The sequence below is a fragment of the Ascaphus truei genome, chromosome 2 (assembly GCF_040206685.1).
Source record: "Ascaphus truei isolate aAscTru1 chromosome 2, aAscTru1.hap1, whole genome shotgun sequence".
NCBI lineage: Eukaryota > Metazoa > Chordata > Amphibia > Anura > Ascaphidae > Ascaphus > Ascaphus truei.
The window spans coordinates 160,810,049-160,830,132 of NC_134484.1; the positions used below are offsets into that span (position 1 = coordinate 160,810,049).

General features: G+C 38.8%; 1 protein-coding gene across 4 annotated transcripts in view; it reads left to right on the forward strand.

Annotated features, from left to right (window-relative positions):
- The window catches only part of C2H18orf63 (chromosome 2 C18orf63 homolog), a 78,227-nt gene that overhangs the window by 41,412 nt on the left and 16,731 nt on the right, over positions 1-20,084 (forward strand). For all 4 annotated transcript variants that reach the window (XM_075585469.1, XM_075585468.1, XM_075585472.1 and 1 more), the window contains 6 exons: positions 986-1,062; positions 6,513-6,622; positions 11,239-11,335; positions 11,449-11,534; positions 15,998-16,181; positions 18,601-19,524. In XM_075585469.1, coding sequence (XP_075441584.1) covers positions 986-1,062; positions 6,513-6,622; positions 11,239-11,335; positions 11,449-11,534; positions 15,998-16,181; positions 18,601-19,524 — 1,478 coding nt within the window. The remainder of the gene's footprint in view (positions 1-985; positions 1,063-6,512; positions 6,623-11,238; positions 11,336-11,448; positions 11,535-15,997; positions 16,182-18,600; positions 19,525-20,084) is intronic.

The window sequence follows — 20,084 nt, forward strand, 5'->3', positions numbered from 1 at the left end:
GATTCATAACACCCCCAATGGGATATAAGGGCTGAAGAGAGGCAATACCCCTATTAGTTAAAAAGGTATAAAGAACCTTAAATGTATAAAGATACTGAAAACCATTCACATTCTAGCTCGAGCATTATTTTTTTAGTATCATTTATTTATACAGCGCCAACATATTTTGTAGCTCATTACAGCTATTCTAGCTCCGTAAAAGCAACAATACAATCTAGAACAGGAGTGGCCAACTCCAGTCCTCAAGGGCCACCAACAGGTTAGGTGATGAGGATATCCCTGCTTCAACACAGGTGGCTCAGTCATCGACCGACCTGTGCTGGATCAAGGATATCCTTAAAACCTGATCTGTTGGTGGCCCTTGAGGACTGGAGTTGGCCACTCTTGACCTAGAACAATATAATACAATAGACATTCTGGCACAAAAGGTCCCTGCCCAGATGAGCTTACAATCTAATGATTGGTGTAAAAATAATGTGTAGTGGGGTTAGTTGATAGATGTACAGTAATTCATATGGAAATAAAAGCCGAATAAAAAAGAACTGGATTTTAGGAAGGAGTTTGGAATAAGCCTTGAAAAGTATGTTTTTAGAAAGTATGGGCCTTACTCACATTCCATATTATATGATTTATTATTTAATCTTCAGCACAGAGCCAAAACATAGTTTTGATATATCTACCACATGTTCATGAAATGTGTAGCTGCTGCATATTATTTATTTATATAGTGAGTCCTCGCTTATCCGACAGAATGTGTCCCGCAAACCGGTGTAGGGTAGCAGATTGTCGGAAAGTGGGACCAATGTTAACCGGTGGCGATTTCCGTCAGATATGTGAAACCTGCGGCGGATAAAGCATTTTTGGATTGCATTAGCCGCCATCGGATAATGCGTCCGACGGAAAGCGGAACGTCGTAAAGCGAGGACTACCTGTATGTACACCTCATGCTTTCTTGCAAAACTCTAAATACCATTTTTGTTTTTAGTAATGGACCTCAATGTATCCGAAACCCACCTTTGCATCAGTATACAAGTGTACAAAATTCGACTTCCACCCTGTGAGGTACAGTAACAAGTGTGCCTGACAAAAATACTTGCGTGAGAAAATGCAATATACTTGTATACATTTCTGAATCAGCATAATAGACAGGTTTTAGCGAACTACATGATCTTTTAATAGAATTGCAGAATAACTGAGGATTGCGATTCCAGTCAATAACATTCATACCTTCTGGATTTATGGAGTCTATTGGTCATGGGTCAATATCATCAAAATACAAAGATCAGAGAGGAATGATAGGGTAATTTTGCAGGGCTGGCCACCACTCACACCTAGTAAAAAATAATTCTAAGGCTGCCAACCTTGGTCATTGAGAGGGCTGTTAAACATTACAGGGATGTGTCCAGCCACATCCAAGTTTGATTCGGAACCATTACAACACATAAATGTTATGTCATGATACCCACTGTGAAACACATACAGTACATGTTATGTCATGATACCCACTCTGATATGTGAAAACGTGTGTATTTTCTCTAGTTATTATCCATCATTATGATTAGTTTTACTTCAATTTTTTAATGGTTTATTTGCCAAGAAGATTTTTGTTTCTTACATTTCCCAACTTATTATTACATTAATGTGAGAACATTTTGACTTGTACCGTTAGTTTGTTCAGAACAACATTTTTTTTTACGGGTTTCTTCTTATAACCTATAAAACAAATGCTTTAAAGGGAGATACAATTTTACAAAAAAAGACCAAGACAATTCCTCAAAGTCCTCAATTTGTGAACGTTGCAGAAAATAATAAATACACTGAATTCAATTCGGAGATCATGACTAATATACACCCGAATATACTAATATATATCAGAGAGTACTAATCTGGGAGCAAGTGGTTATTAAGCAATCTATATTGTGAATTTATATTAGCATTGGATAAAGTGATTTATTGCATGCATAAGTTAGACTATAGTAACGTATCACTCACTAAGTGCTAGCTTGTGCCGTGATTTTGAATGTCCAACCAATTGTGTTGTTGTTCATAAAAGATACCTTCAAAGACGTGTATGATAACTGTTCTTACACCTTCAAGTCTTTGTGAATAAGATCTTTTTGATATAGAACACACCAGGTGTTCCCAGCACTCCAAAAAAACGAGAGCTAATAAAGCTTTGAGATAATATTATGTATTCACAGAGAAAACAGACATGCTACAACCATATGCAAATACAAAACAGGTGGTAAATTAAATGCAGGTATAGATCCTGAAAGGTAGGATGGGTGGTGAGAGAAAGGGGGGGAGGGTGATATCACTGATAAGGTGGGGGTGGGGTAGAAACAGTCTGACGGGGAGGATATCAGAGCACGAAGATGTGGGGGGCAAAGTTTTGGATTATTATACCCCTTCTACAGGCCCATTCCCATAGCCTCCAGAGAGGGGACCTCACCTTATTTTGCTGGGGTGTGTCGGGTGCCTATTACATAAGGTTACGCACAGGCTATATGATAGATTTCACTTCATGTACAATTGTCTGCATTTGCCTGCTTACATAGCTGTGTGTACCCTTCACGTTTGTTTTTAGATTAGGAGGATAGAATTGTGAGGCAGTTGGGAAGTACCATAATCCCTCTTTGTGGAGGCTATGGGAATGAGCATGTAGAAGGGGTACAAAAACCCAGAAACATTACCCCCACATCTTCCTCACATATATCATTCCCCATCGTGGAATGTTTCTACGCCATCCCCACCTTATCAGTGATATTACCCCCCCTTCCCTCACCACCCCTCCTACCTTTCAGGATCTATACCTGCATTTCATTTACCACCTGTTTTGTATTTGCATATGGTTGTAGCATGTATTTTTTTCTCAGTGAATATATATTCTCCACGTTTTATTAGCTCTTGTTTTTTTGGATAAACGAAGTTCAACAAAACTAAACTGAATTGATTCAATCAAATGCGGTTGAAAAGGGAAGAAAAAACAAATGTCAAAAACGTATTAATTATGTTAATGATAAAGGCACCAACACCTCCCTTCACTGGGTTCCATTAGATTCTCAGATCAATTTTGACCCCTTAATTCACCACAAACTTTTCCCATCAACCAACGAGATACGGTTAAAGCTTTTATACACTAATCTTTCTGTGTCCATTGGGAAGAGTCTAATGTTTGGTACCCAACCCTTGATAAAGTTCTCCCCTGCAGTTCCCCTATCTTGAAGTGATTTTAGCATGTTGTCTACAAGCCCTCCTAAATCCTTCTTCATTATGGATTGGTATGGACATGTATGGATTGACCTCATTTGTCCCATTGAGTTTGTACTGTAGGCAGCGTGATTATTCATGCTTTCTAAATGGATATCATTATATTTACCTGTGTTTATTTTTTTTGTTATTCAAATTTTATTGGGTTTCATTGAGAACAAAACATATCCATACGGCACATAATATCGTGGTACGTTCAGTGTAAACCCTTAAGTTCAGTAAAAGCAATAAGGAAGTAAAGAATAGACATACTATATGTGGGTAGAAATGGAAAGGGGAGGGAGGAAGACATAAGCGAACTGCCTCTGTAATCTCCTGTGTTTAGTATCTTCTCTTGCCTCTGTCAATGGGACCTGACTGCCTCCCAAGTGGCCTCTACTCTCTGTAGTCTGCAGGCTCTCTGCATTGTTTGGGACACAATGGGGAGTATCCAGGGACAAATTTAGAGCGTATTAGTGGGGTGAGATACCATCTCATTAGGACTTTAAATGCATTGTCCTTTAACGTGGTACAGATGGAGCTCTTGGCTGCTGCCATGAAGATCTTAACCCATTCCTCCTCCTCTAAAACTTCACCTAAATCATCCTTCTATTGGGTCATGTAACTCAATTTTCTGGGATAATCTGCGCTAGAACAGATCACTTCCTTGTACATTTGAGAAGTGAGTCCCCTTGTGTCTGTTTCCAATATACAGAGCTTTTCGAAATTTGTCAATGAGGGGCGTGGGGAGAATTTGGTATAATATGCGCGAACCTGGAGGTATCTAAAGAATTCTGAGCTGGGTATATCCTTTTCGGATTTAATTTGGTCAAACGATTTAATGTTATTTCTATCCTACAGATCCTTGAGTCTCAAAAAACGTTTCTGTTTCCAAATCTTAAAATTCTTGCTATCCAACCCCGGTGCAAAGTCAGGATTATCAAATAATGGGATTGGAGGTCACATTAACATGATGTCTTGTATATTATAATTTGAATGTCTATTCTTACGTTTATTTGCGAGCATGGTATCTGGCTTGTTTGACTTTTCAAAAAATTCCTCTTTGACCAACTCAACGCCTTATCAGCCTTTGAGGTTAGGAGCATATTTAATTCTATTCTGTTGTCTGTTAGTTCCTTCAGCGTATCCGCTCGTCTATTAAATTTATGGAGAGAGGAGAGCCCCCTTAATTTTGTTTACATTTTACATAATTTTTGTTTCTCTCTTTTCTGCCCTACGGCAATATTAATCCGAGTGCCCCTGAGGGTGGCCTTATGGGCCTCCCATAAAGTAGATTGGGCAGGAACACTATCTTTATTGATTTTGAAGAATATGTCAATTTCCTTACAAATAGTCTGACAAACTTCTGGGATCTTTATAAGTGACTCGTTTAGTTTCCAGTTTGCTTCTGATCGGTCTAGATTAATTTGAGAGCACCCCAGCTCTATTGGTGCACGATCTGACCATGAAATAGCTTGTCCTGACAAAGCTGACAAGCTCAGCGAAATACGTAGAGCCATTGCCAGGTGCTGCAACGCCGGGAGGCTGTGCCTAGGAGGATTCGCCGATCCAAGACTGCCCCTCTATCTGTCCCGTAAGACCGGATGTGACATCATCCTAACCGGAAGTGACGCAAGACGCTGAACCGGAGGACAACACACACACGAGGAGAGTGAACTGAGGGACGAGAAAGCGGCTTTTACCACTACCTCCACGGCGCGAGATGTCCTCGGGCACCCAACAGCATTTTATGTGTCAATGTTATATGTACACAATGTGAGTACATGTATTATCCTGCCATTCTTTTAGATAAAGTTTTATTTGGTCTGCACAATTGGTCTTTTCCCTTTTCTCTGTTGTCTCCCTGAGATTGACCAGCTACACTGTGCCCTGATCCAGTCATCCTTTATTGTGGGAATACCTGATCCAGTCGTCTGAATACCTTTCTCACTGCATACTATATTGGACTACACTGTAAGTAGGCATTCTGCTAGAGCCAAGATTTCTTCTACATCCCGACTCATCATACAGTAGTAAATTATACTTGTTTCTTTTCTCCTTGTGGTATCTGGATATCTACGCTGCCTTTGAATCCTGGACTACATTGCATCTCATTGGGAACCTTAACCATTCCCATCAGAGGTTGAGATATATCCACCACCTTACATATCATATATTATTCGTTCACTTACTCACTAATTTGGGCACGTATATATATTTATGTGATTTTGCACATTATTGTTTCACATCAATTTTTATTAGTGTGTTTAAGCGCCGTACAAATCACCTGGGTGTTTGCTAGTACAGCCCTGTGACATCTATCCATTTGCAACTCGGCCTCAGTTTTTCCCGGGAGTGTGGTGGACAGCCATTTTGAAATATGTTCCTCTATGTCAGTGATGGCTTCTGGAATTCCTCGGATTCTGACATTATTGCGCCTATCTCTGTTTTCAGAGTCCTCCTGTCTCTCAGCCACTTCAGCGATATGTGTTTTCAGTTAAGCCGTTGTTTTTTCGTTCTTGCGCAAAGCTTTTATTGTGGTGTCCATTTTTTTTCTAGGTCATCCGTCCTGTCACCAATGTTGTTAATGTCTCTCCTTAATTAATTAATTCCTGCTTGAAAGAGAGACTTTAGATCATTAAAGATCTCTGTCATGTCGCTCTTTATTACCAACTGTCTCTCTAGGCTGGCACTCCTCTCCCTCCATGACTCCCGCTCTGAATCTGAATTAGGAGGCTGCCCTCAATAGCGGGAGTCTCCTGGACATTTCAGGAAGGTTGGCAAGTACATGATTACCTGATCTTCTAGTGGAGCATCTCTGGAACTCTCCAAAGCCGTATGATTGAATCCCTCTGTTATTCTCATAGCTACAATCAGAGCTTTAGGGAGCCTTGTAGAAGAGAAAGTAACCAACTCGCATGCAAGGAATTCATAAAGATCCGATGCAAGGTATCACACTTGATCTGGTGTTAACTGCCATTGACTTGAATGACAATTAATACTGAATTGAGTGTGATATGCTGCGTCGGTGCTCCATGACTGCCCCGTAAAGAGCTAGACAGCTTAAGGAGTTTTGGTAAATATTCTGAGGGGTTGGTAGGCTACATGTTATTTCAACAGTTTTCCAGTCATCTTGCTTGATGATTAGTTCAGGCATCCTATACAGAAAATTATTTACAGACTCATTTTTGAATGTTCATTTTGTAATAGATTTAAAATAAAAAATTACAGTTTTTGTTTTTTTCTTTTTTTCAATTCTGCAGTTGGAAGATTTTGATATTTCAACAACCACATTGAAAAGTTTTGTAAACAACAAAAGTTCAGTGATTCTGAGACATTCTCTTTCAAGTAACTGGTGCTATATTTTACCAAGGTATGATTGACTTCTTGACAGGGAAGTCATTATTGTTATATTCCGGAGGTAGAACATGTTTTATGGAGTACAGCATCTTGACAAAGGTCCGAGTTGTGGACCGAAACGTCGATCCTCTATGAAATGTTTTTGCATATTTGATCAAGCTCTGTGGAGTGCCGCTATTTCCTTCATTTGAAGGATACCTGTTTTGATTATGGTATAGTACAAGAGAAACAATTAAGACCTAGCACACACAATCAAAAAGCATCCAAAAAATTACAAAAAGATCAAAATCAAAAAGAGTGCCTCTAGTTAGATCATAGAGTAATAGAGATAGTCTCACAACTCAAAAAAGAAAACGGGTACGTCTGACGTCACCGCCACGTGACGTCGGCTCATCGGTGAGGTGTGTGTTATATACTGTCTGAGTGCTTCGTAGACTGCGTTCGTGGGCAGCAAGAGCACTCAGACCCTAGGGTTGATCTATTATATATCTGCAGGGAATGTGGCTGGCCTCACACTAGACCTGTCACAATAGAGCTTACAACAGTATATTTAGTGACACCATGTGCAGTGAGTAGTGGCTGCTTCAACTCAGCCAGCAATATACTCAGCCTCACATCCAACAGTTAAGCATATTCACCTGCCTTTACCTCCTTCCATTGCTTTGGTTTAGGGGTCTGATATATACCTATACATATCCAGTATAGCGATCACCCTTACTATAGGGTCTACTAAGTATTAATTAGAGAGGTATTTATATATAATCATACCTCCACTAAACACCCTATCACACCTCCCCGTCTTTTAATATCATTGTATGTTTGTTTTTTGTATGTGGTTATTCCAAACAATTTATTTTAATCAGGTATAATAAAATTTAAGTTTTAATTAGGGTGAACCTCTCTAGTGCCACATTAAAGGGATTCTTTCTTTCTTTATATTCACTAGTCTCACAACTCGACAGAATCGGACATCAAAATATTAACAAACAAGCTCAGCACGTAATATCTATTTTAATAAATACAATGAAAGACAGCCATACTACCAACATTTCGGTCCTAAAATCAGATATTCATCAAATAGTACACAATTTATAGTTACAAACAAATATCATTGGTTTTTGATAATTGTTTGGTTTTATTTTTATGGTATAATACCACCTGGTAAATAAGTGCCATAATGCCATAGAACGTTGACCGTTGCACAAGTGTTTGCAAATACAGTACTACAGTATTTGTGGATCTCCCAGTAGTACCTGTTAAACTATCTATCTACCGTGTGCGCGTGTGCGCGTGTGTGCGTGTGTGCGTGTGTGTGTATATATAAACACAGAAAAAGAAACCTCACAAAAAGCACTCAGACTGATATTGCAAAAATAATAATAATAAATGTATTGAATCAACATATAAAGAAAAACAAAAACAGCTAACTGAAACCCTAACTACTGGACTCAAAAGAGTATTGTTAGACAATAAATAAATGGGACTAACTCTTGTAACACAGATATAAGGGGAAAAAAATAAAAATATAAACAAAACCTCAATTAATAGAACCACTATGGGGGCCAAGTACCCATAGTGATTAACAACCTGCCGGTCATATAATGAGGAGATGGTATGAAAAAACAATAAAGGCAAATGCCCTAAACTCCAAAGAAAAATATGTGGTGTAAAACCACCAGGAAAGGTATAAACATGACACAAATAGTACCACTAAGCATGCTCAACTCATATGTAGGGCACTGTAATGAAATCACCTTATTGCATGAAACTACAAATATAGCTCATATAAACCGAGGAGAAAAACAATGAAAATAAATGAGCTATATTTGTAGTTTCATGTAATAAGGTGATTTCATTACAGTGCCCTACATATGAGTTCAGCATGCTTAGTGGTACTATTTGTGTCATGTTTACACCTTTCCTGGTGGTTTTACACCACATATTTTTTTTGGAGTTTAGGACATTTGCCTTTATTGTTTTTTCATACCATCTCCTCATTATATGACCGGCCGGTTGTTAATCACTATGGGTACTTGGTCCCCATAGTGGTCTATTAATTGAGGTTTTGTTTATATTTGTTTTCTCCTTATATCTGTGTTACAAGAGTTAGTCCCATTTATTTATTTTTTGTCCAACAATACTCTTTTGAGTCCAGTAGTTAGGGTTTCAGTTAGCTGTTTTTGTTTTTTTTATATTTTGATTCAATACATTTATTATTATTATTTTTGCAATATCAGTCTGAGTGCTTTTTGTGAGGTTTCTTTTTCTGTGTTTATATACTTTATCCATTCCTCCAGCACCGCCAGCAGATGGTTTTCTGTTATTTTCAGTCATTCTCTGTTTTGGTTTAGACAGCGTTTATATATACTGTATATATATTGGTTGTTCTGATGCGGTATTCATTTTTGTGTGTTATATATATATATATATATATATATATATATATATATATTTATAGTGTTCGACAAACCTATACATTTATACATATACACACACACACACATATACAGTGTTCGACAAACCTATACATTTGCACGCCCCGGGCGAGTGGATTTAACATCGTGGCGAGCTCCTATTGGCCCAAGCAGCACACGTTTGGTACTAGGTGGCGAGTAGATTTTTTTTGTTCGGCGAGTAGATTTTTTGGTGATTTGTCGACCACTATATATATATATATATATATATATATATATATATATATATATGTGTGTGTGTGCAGTGGTCGACAAAGCACCAAAAAATCTACTCGCCACCTAGTACCACACGTGTGCTGCTTGGGCCAATAGCAGCTCGCCACGATGTTAAATCCACTCGCCCGGGGCGTGCAAATGTATAGGTTTGTCGAACACTGTATATGTGTGTATATGTGTGTGTGTGTATATATATATATATATATATCTATATATATATATATATATATATATATATATATATATTTGTGCTTTGTCAACTCATCTGCAGTATCATCATCGTTTTGGGAGTGGAATAGTAGAAACGGCAATTTTGTTTTCAAAATAGGATTGCCTATAGTGTATTTGCACTTTTTGTAATTTTGTGCGTTTTGTGCGAGTAACTTTACATCTATGTGCCCATGGATGTGAAAGTAGTTTGTCAGCACTTTGAGCTAATTTGCTTACTAAAATCAGAATTGAGGTAAATACATTTGTAATGTTTATTGCAGCACCAACAATGTTATAACAATCCTCTACTACAATCAGTCATTTAGTTGGGAAATTGCATCATACATCTCTATAATATGTTGAATTTGTCCATGCCTAATGATTGTGTTTTCTTGTTTACACCTGACTTCTAACCACTGTACGTGCTCCAGTCATCCAGTATAATAAATGATGTTGGAATGTATAGAATTATGGAACTGGTTGAAGTTATACTTGGGCAATGCAGAAAATCTGAAAGCACTCCAGAATAGCTGTAAAATCCTAGAGATTTTTTTTTACATGGTGTTTAAACCTAAATCAGTCTAAACACCATGTAAAAAATGAATCTCTAACATTTCAGCTATTGAGTGCCTGGAGATTTTCTACATTGTGCTGGTACTGACAAGTGGTTTTGTAAGAGCTCTTTAGTTATACTTAGTTTTTCATGTGCACAACCTACACTTTATAAGTCTTGCTACTAAAGTTATACTTTGAGCCATTCGGCATATTTAAAGAGGAAGCCTCAGCCAGATCAGGTTTATAAAACGCTTAACCCCATAATCAAACCATGGTCTTGCCAAGTGCTCTGGAGATCTGAAGCCAGGCATCAATCTTAAATATGGGGGTGTCTGAGTTATGGGCTTGGTAAGTAGTTAAACGCCCAATGCAAAGCTGAGAGCACCTAACATACAACATAGGTAGTTCTCATATGTTTACACTTTGGACTAATAAAGCATAATTATGGTGTTGGGCAATTAATATTGGGTTTGAGTTCAAATTGCATTAGTCGCAGAAAAAAATGGACCTATGTAGTCTTGAGAGCACCTCTATAGAAGCTCAAGTAATTGCAAGATCTTGCAATCTTTATTTTGCAATAAAAATATTTTTTGTTAAATATCAGAAAAGACAAAAGCAAACAGTTGAACATCAAATATAAAAGTTGACATGAAAACAGTGCTGCCTCCAGGGTCATGTCAGCAGACAAAAAAATATTGCACAAACTTTGAACAATGTTTCTCACTACTGAAGACCTTGATGAATTTCTGTATTTTAACTTTAATATTATCTTCCTTGTTTCTTTGTATAAATACCAAACTAAAGTTTCCATATTGTAACTTAAAGTATGATCCCCATGAGACTTATTATGAAATGTTACGGACATAAGTTCCTGACTCATTTCGTAATGGTTTGGACAGGAGTCCCAGCATCTTTATCTGATGAAGTGAACTGTGTAGTCTCTCGAGTTCATTTCAAACAACATTTTCTAATTTTGATGTTGGTGCAATATATATCAATTCCTTGTACAGTAGCTGGCCTTGGTCATAGAGAGATGCAACTGTATTTTAACTCAGTATCTCACACTTCAAATATAACTACCTGATCTACCAGGTTAGTACTCCCAATAGCAGTTAAATGTGCTGCCTGTGAATCAAGTGTCTGCATTACACTATGTTTTGTTGTATTTGCACAGCATGAAGATGGGCCAGATCATAAGTATCAGCCATGTCATCCCACCAGAGAGTCCATTTAAAACCTACAAGGATTTTCAGATTCATTGGAACAGGCTGGTAACATGAAGTCCAAACTTTACGTTTTAGTTTATTTTCTATAATAATAACGCTTCTGATATTGTTTGTGTGAGTGATATACATATTCTGTTTCCATGTGACTTCTTCCTTAGTATGGATATGAGCTGCCTGAAGCATCTTCTGAAGATGTGATATACTGCAGTGTCTACTTCAAGTTAATAGGAGACAAACTCTTTACATATCCTTTGACCGTATTATAACCCTTCAGTTCCAGAGAGGCTTGCAACACATTGTAAAACATTTGACTAGCCTCTGGCACTGCAAGAGCTAAATAATAATGTTTGGGTAGCATATGTCTTATTCATTATATAGAGTTTTAACTTTGTATTTTATTGAATTTTTAAATAATAAGGGGGTACATAAATTAAATAGGGGAGAGGGTGAATGGGTGTTACAGATATAGAAATGAAACGGGTATGGGTGGGGGGAATGGGAGTACAATTCCAATAGATCGTATCACATTTGTCACAATTGGTAACACTATTCATGTATCACAGTATCGCATATAAGGAAGTCTGGATTATTTTTATCAAAGGATATTTGTTTCGTTTTCTAATGAGTCTGATGAGGTGGTCTTCACAAAATGAGGAGGATTGGTGCATGCCCCGGGTGTCCTAATTTGTTCAACCAGGGATCCCAAAGGTTGTTGAATTTAACTATAGAGTCCCTGAGGTAAGCCATTATTTTGCCAGACTTTATTGATTTCTGGCACCGGCCCCTTCCATGAGGCCACTATAGTGCACCTGGTGGCCGCCAAAATATAGGAGATCAATTTGTGTTCCTCATATGAAGCGTTTTGAATCGGCTTGCTGAGTAACATCGGCCAAGGGCTTATCTTAACTGTCCAACCCATTAACCTGTTAGTTTGGAAACCCTTTGCCATAGATCTTAGTCTGTTTAAATCTAAAAACTACTGACCTCCTGGTAAAAAATGCATATGAAATCTCATTCTGTTTTCACACGCTAGTCTTTATATATCACACTTCCAATCTACGTGTCCTGATGTTTATAAAGTAAAAAGCATTCACATATAGGTTGCTATATCTGCTGAAGATTACCTGACACGTCAACATAGACATGAAAAAAATGAGGGACCAAGTAATGGAATGATATCCCGTTACAATTCTTCAACAAGTAACGACTCCTCTGTTGACATTTCATACTGTATATTGCTTACTGATACACATAATGCGAAATCATTGTGACGCAAAATACTTTCAATCATTGACACATGTTAAAATGCCTTTTTCGCTTCAGTTTCACGGTAGAAGCACTTTTTTTTTATCATAATGCATCAATCTAGCGATTTTTACCTATTTGCTTTTCCCGAAGTTTTTTTGTTTATTTCTTACTTTGTACAAGTCATCATATTTGGGAACTTATATTTAATGATTAAAGAATTATTTCTTTTATTCATAAAATGTTTTACCGGGCAGTAAAATGTTGAGAGTTACCTCTCGTTTTCAAGTATGTCCTGGGCACAGAGTTGATGACAATACACAGTTACATTAAATGAATAGGGGGTATGCATTTAATTTACATACATTTCAGGACAGTTGGAGATATCATTATGGGCGTATGTAACAGTTACAGATGAGATTACAGCTGAAGTCTTGAAATTACTTATACTGGAGGCAGTTTTCAGAGTCTCTGGCAGGTTGTTCCTGACGTAAAGTGCACGGTAAGAGGAGGAGCAAGCACAGATTCCTTATTGAACCTTGGGACCGGGAACAGTCTTTTGGAGTTAGATCTCAGGTGCTGCTTGTGGTAGGGGTGAGGAGTTTCAGACAATCGTGTTGTTTGCCCAGAAAGTAGTTGAAGGCAAGACAGGAAAAATGTACATTGCGTCTTAACTCAAGGGATAGCCAATCTCGTTTTTGGAGTTTCGCAGTGTTGTGATACATTGTAGGACAAAACGGCATATTGAGTTATAGAGGTTGGCTTGTTTGCTAAGGTGAGTTTGGGGTGCTGTTACATATACTATGTCCCCATAGTCTATAATTGGCATTAGCATTGTGCTATGCGCTTTCTGACTAGTGGTCTTAGGGAGGATTTGTTCCTATAAAGTACACCCAGTTTGGTATAGGTTGTGGATGTCCGAGTATCAATATGCAACCCAACGTCAAATGGGAGTCAAGCCATATACCCAGATATTTAAAACTAATGACAAGGACTAGGATGGTGATAGATTTGGTTCTTATCTGTAGCTCAGTCATTGGTAGCTTTAGAAATTTAGCCTTGGTCCCAAATACCATTGTTACAGTTTTGTCAGTGTTTAAAAATAGTTTTTTTTTTGGGGGGGGGGGATATCCAGAATTCAAGCCTTGAAAAATTAGATTGGAGTATATGTCCACGGTTAGTGAGACTAGGCATGTGTGCATATACATTTGTGTGATCTGCATAAATGAGCAACGAAACTGCCTTACCAGCTGTAGATAGATCATTAATCAAGACTGAAAAGAGTAGGGGCCCCAGAACAGAGCCTTGCGGGACTCTACAGATGATATCCAAGGGTTTGGAGTTAGAGTCAGAGATTGACACATTGGGATCTATCGGATAGGTAGGAGTGAGACCATGGAGGGAGTTCCCATATTCCAGAGCACTGAAGCTTGTTTAACAGGATAACATGATCAACAGTACTGTATCAAAGTCTTTGCTAAATCTAGGAATATTGCGCCAGTAAGTTGTCCCAGTTCCATTCCACTCTGGATCTCGTTGCAAACTTTTAAAAGGGTAGTTACCGTTGAGTGGTTTGGACGAAAGACAGATTGAAGTTGGCTAAAGAAATTTGTCTTGTTGTAGTAATTGCTTAATTTAGAGTGGACACATTTTTGCATAACTTTGGATATAATTAGGAAATAGAGATTGGTCTGTAGTTGGCGATAATGATTTGTCCCTACTTTTGAAGATTGGGACAGCTCTGGTGTTTTTTTCAAGTCTGTGGGGTATCACCTGAAGACAGAATAGAGTTGATTAGGGAAGCAAGCGGTATGGCAATGGCTGGGCACTTACAGTAGTCGTAGGAACTTTTATTGCACTAGGTCAGATCCACATTGGCTGTTTAGTTTTAATGTTAGGAGCGCCTGTGCAATTTCTTCAGATACTGGAACAAATTGAAAATGGTAGGCACTGTTGGAAGTGGGTGGAGCTATAGGGGCCCTCACAGGTTGAGCTTTCATAGTAGGGAAGTAGCACACCCTACAAAGTTCATTGAATGCGTTTGCAATGTCAGTGTGATTTTGTCGCAGTAGTATCATCCTTTTTAATATTAGATGGTTGTTGGTGGCTAGAAGGCTGAAATATATTGTTGATGACCTTCCAGAAGTTGGCTAGATTTAATGTATTTTGGTAAAGATTATTTGAGTAATATTGGGCTTTTTCTAGTCTTGTTTGCCTTGTGAATGTATTACGCAGGCATCTGTAGTTATTAAGATCCTTTGTAGTGCCAGTTACTTTGTATCTTTTTCATATGGCATCCCCAAGATTGTAAAGAACAATTAAGTTTGTAGTAACCCACGGAATGTGGGCCACCCCCCCCCCCCCCCCCCCCAAACTCTTATTCTGCGTAGTGGAGTATGGGTATCCTAGACTTTTAAGAACTCTGGAAATAAACAAGCACAGAATCAAAGAATACAATTGTGCTGTAAAAATAGCTGCGTTAAAACAGTTTTTAGAAAAGTGATTAGCTTATATTCATCAAATGTAGTCTATTCACAAAATATAATTAGTAACCATTGAGCCTGATTACTGTGGCTAGTCACTGGATTGTTACTATTTCAGCTCACCTAATGTGTGCAGGTTGTTGTATGAGTGTGCATCTGACTAAAGTTGTGCAATATACTGATAAGATAGTAATACCATAATATTTAAAAAATGACGTTAAGTCGATAGTCAATTTATTATTGCAGTATTGCTGTCAGCCAGAGGACTTGTTGATGCTTTAAGGACAGCGTGCATCATGCAGTTTAAGACGCATTAGCTTCAATGGCAGAGCTGTCAATGGAATTGCGTGCACCTGTACTGCATTTCCCACACCTTGAGGATAAGGGTGGTTGATTTATTTCTTTAATGTAATTTCTTTAAAAGTCTATCTTTTGTAATAATTAAACTAACCTCCAAATTATTTATTTGTAACATTAATAATAAAAAAATCTTTTCAGATCAATGAAAGAAGATCATTATGATTTTTTTCCCTACTGAACAAGTATTTATCACAATACATTGCTTCACGTCATTTTTGTGGAGAATTTTTTCTCCATCCCTATTTTTTTTTTTTTAGTCCAGGGAAAAAATGCTTTTCAGTAAATATTATACAAAAGTATATGACAATTGGCCTGTTTCAAATGATCAGGGTAAAATAAAGTGAGAACATTTTCCAGGAAATTGCTTCTAACCCCAGACAGAAATTACTTGCCTCTGTTCTCAAACATAGATATAATGAAATACTGGACCTATATCTAAAACATAATTTAGTTGTGCTGGTGGTAATGTAAAACTCCATGATTGCAGGAAACACCCATTTGAAATTATTTTGGGGCAGTTTCAGAGACTGACATTAAATAGTTTTGGGGACCACCAGTATATTGTAGGGATAGCTTTTGAGAATCCCAGATCCCAGTAATCCTTAACTATACTCTGCAGGTATCCCTTTATTTGCCTCAGGAGTCAGCCTGTGCAGTTTTTTCCACGAGTAGATTTGTCAGGGGTCTTGAGTGCCTTTGTTTCTGACCTGAAGTCTAGGCTATCTCATCTATGTGGATTTCCAGTTAAGATGACCAGTAAGCCTTTCTATCCCAATACAGAATTAACCAGACCACAATCACAGGTAACTTTCAATGCAATTGTACGTGCTCCTTTTTCATGTTGTCTTTATAGCTGTCATTCCTCTGCTGTTGCTATCAAAAGCCTCTCTGTAAAATGTGTAAAAGTATTGCCACCAAAAAGTGGAGTTCGTGCCATATTTTCTTCTGTTCCAGCCCGAAGTGAAAGCAGTATCTGTTTTTTTTTTAGCAGGGTTGGAACCAGCCTGTCCTCCAGGGCTGTTCCACGTTATATTCGCATCCGGGACTCCCCGGTTTCTGGGGTACTTACCGGTCTCTGTCCCTCTAATGGAAATAAAGTAACCAATTAAAGCTCATGGATCCTGCGAGCCAATAGCAAGCTGTGACGTCATCCGCTGCAGCTTCCTATTGGATGTCCATTTAAATCCCAGGGTGAAACAAGTAATCCAGGTAACTTCACCGGTAATTATCTTGGAAACCAGGGGGGCCCTGGAGCTGAAAATAAGTTGGTTCAGCTGTGAGGACCCCCTAGTTCCAATCATGTTTAAAAAAATATTCTTTGGAGTTGAATAGTTTCTCACAACAGCCACAAGGGGGTGTTTGTCGATAGCAAATGGAAGGAAACATTTGCTGCAAAGCGAAACAGTATGATTACGAACATATTTTTTTTTTATGTACAATTGTCAAAAACAAAATCAGAAATTGTCATTTTACACATGGCTTTAATGGTGATCAGGGCCCCCAACAGATTTCCCAGGGCTCAGGACTAGAGTTTCGACCAGCCCCGACACCCCCATGTTTTTATGGCCTTGCGAGCCCCCCCTATTTTCACACCTCTTTGTGAGCCACCTCCTCTATTCCCCCCTCTTCCCATGTATTTCTTTCACTCCCCCCACATCCCCTCTCCGCTATCACTTAATTACCCCCTCTCCCTCAATCCTCCGCCTCACACGCATTCCTCCCCCCTCGGTACCCATACAATTACCCCCCACAAAATGCAATAACCCCCCTTCCCAAAATACAAAATCCTCCCCCTACCCACACACAAAATGCAATAACCCCACTCCCCACACAAAATGCAATAACCCCCCTTCCCCACACACAATGCAATACACCCCCCCCCCCCCACACACACACAAAATACAATGGCCCCCCCCACATACATACACAACAAGTACACCAAACACACACTTATCTTGCTGGTGCTCCCAGCTCTCCCCAGTTCCACCGGACCTCTTTCTCACTGGAAGCTGGGCACAGTTTCAGACGAACACTGGCAAAAGAGAGGGAGGCCCGGTGTGGGAGAGTGAGGTTTGGCAGGAAGCCAGCAGTCACTGGGGAGAGCGGGCTCAGCAGCAATCAGGGGACCGGCAGTTGGATGCAGAAGTTGGGCCTGACCTTGGCTAGTCACAACTTTGAATGCCGGATGGGCCCCCTGCAGCCACCAGGCCCGGGGAACACTTGTCCCGGCTCCACCACTCTGTCTCCCGTCCCCCACCTCCCCCTGTCAGTGGGCCTAATGGTGATATGCACTGCATGTTTTCTACCAGCCAATGGCCTCCATTTTTGTACCAAGGAGTTAAATATCAAGAATAAATGTAAGAATTGTTTGTAGTATTTATTGTGTTTCGTACCTGACAGAACTGCCGTGCTTGTTTTGAAATCCTGAATCTCAACGGTGGTTATTTTGTTTCTTTTCAAAATGGGTAATTTTTGTGGGGAAACTAACAGGAACCGAGTTCTGTCACCTACTGTATATTTAGAGATCAACAAGAAATTCCATAAAGTGATTATGACATGTTACAGAATAGGACTGAAATACTTCTGTAACTGGCATGGGATGTTTGTTTTTTGCTATGTGTCCTTATTGAAAGCCGCATTATTATTGCAATATAGATATAAATAAATGTTTTCTTTGTTTAGGTTTCCAGCACCTTTTTCCCTGTAACAACACCACTTTATAATAATTTTTTTTAAGTAATACCTTGCAGTTGATGTACATCAAATAATTTTTCTGGAAAACATAGTGTAGATTTGAATACATTTGACCAACTCTCATACTTATGGGAACCTCTTCTCCCCGCCTTAATTTTAGAGATATTTGTGACCCCAAACCAGATGAAAAAGAAAGGTTGGCAACTAGTCAATTCTATTTCCTATGCTTTCCCAGTATTTGCGTGTCTGTGATATCAGTATTACTGATCAGCTTAGGGAATTTCTTGGATGCGCATGAAAGTTTTTTTTTTTTTTGTAGTCAACCCCTGCAGACATCTTGCCTCCAGTAATATACAAAAATATAGGAACTAAAGACACTCCGGAAAACCTTGACAAAATATTGTAAATAATCATATAAAACTATTTTGGCATTTGGCTCTTTTTTTAAATTTGTGAATATGTAATACTAAGTTGTTTATACCCATAGATATTAGTAATTACATTTTTGTTTACCTTTTGTTATATTAGGACAGCCAGTCTCGCCTGGTTAATCTGACAGCTGAATTGCTTCCTAGATCCTTAACGCAAGCTGCAAAACTTCAGTGTGTGACAAATTCTGCAATGTGCATTGCAGAAACAGGCCAAAAGGTGGCACCTTTGACACAGCAGCCAAGACATGTCTTTGCAAACCTAAATTTAATACAGCGTACTCCTGCAACGCAGTTAGTTGTCAAGTCTGCAACATCAGCCCAGTCATTTGGGTCTCAGAGTTGCTGTTCTGCTGGGTCCCAAAGTGAAAAAGTAGGTAGAATTATACCAATTTTTCAGAGAAAGTTTCTGCAAATGAATCAGAATAACATAAAAACTCCAGAGGAAAAGAAAAGGGAGACTTTTCTACAAAGCACTTCAATAAATGTGGGGCAGGGCAACCTTGAAAAATTCAATCTTTGCGTTTCTCAGGTTCATAAATCATATAAGGATACGACAACGAAGGACTTCACAAAGAAAAATTCTGAGCATGCAGTCTCTGGCAATTCTAATGTAAAACCTTTCAGACCGTCATTTAGCAGGAAACCAGAGTCTAGAGCAGAGATGACAAATAATTTGGTGAACAGTGCAGCATGCACGAAAAATAAAAAGGAAACGTTTATCAAAAACATATATACTGCTTTTGACCATCAGCCATCCCATGTAAATAAATGGCTACTTACACCTGTAGATCAAACATATCAAGGAGAAGGATCAATACCAACTCCAAGTAGTGCTCAAAATTATCTTCAAGAAAGAACATATCTCCAAACCTCAAAATCCGACCATGAGACAATTGTCTGCTTTTCACAGAAAAGCAAGGAACAAAAAAACAATGAAAGTACATTAAAAAAATCAAAACAAGTTCGTAGGCCAGTCTCCAGTAGCATAGCCTGCACAGTTCATGTTGAAGGCAATACACAGGTAAGGCTATACTTTACATTTGTTAATCTCAATTTTGTTATAACTAAGGTGACAATATTTGTACCGCAAAAACCGGGACACGTCACGCATGCGCAGTCGGCGTTTGCTGGTCGGTCATGTGTATGCGCTATCGGAGCTTGCTGGTCGACCATGCGTATGCTCATTTTTAGCTTGCCGGTCGCACATGCGCACGAGCAGCCGGCAAGTGCCGAACGCACATGCGCAGCAAACTAAGTAAAAAACCCGGGACAGCACCCTAAAAAGTCGGGACAGAGCCCTAAAAAACGGGACTCCTGGATAAATTGGGACATCTGGTCACCCTAGTTATAACACCTAGGCATGTTACATAATTAGCTAATACTAATATGCCACAGCCATTTATTGATAAACACTGAATGATAACCACACTGCTACCATAGCTCCAGCTTTACAGAAAGTAGAGAAATACCTCATGCAGCTTCTCTTTTTGAGTAACTGGCTGCCTCAAACGTCTATTCCCTCCTGCGCTTCTTTCATCTTTCTCCAAAGCACACCATTTGGGTGTCTGACTAGGACCTTTA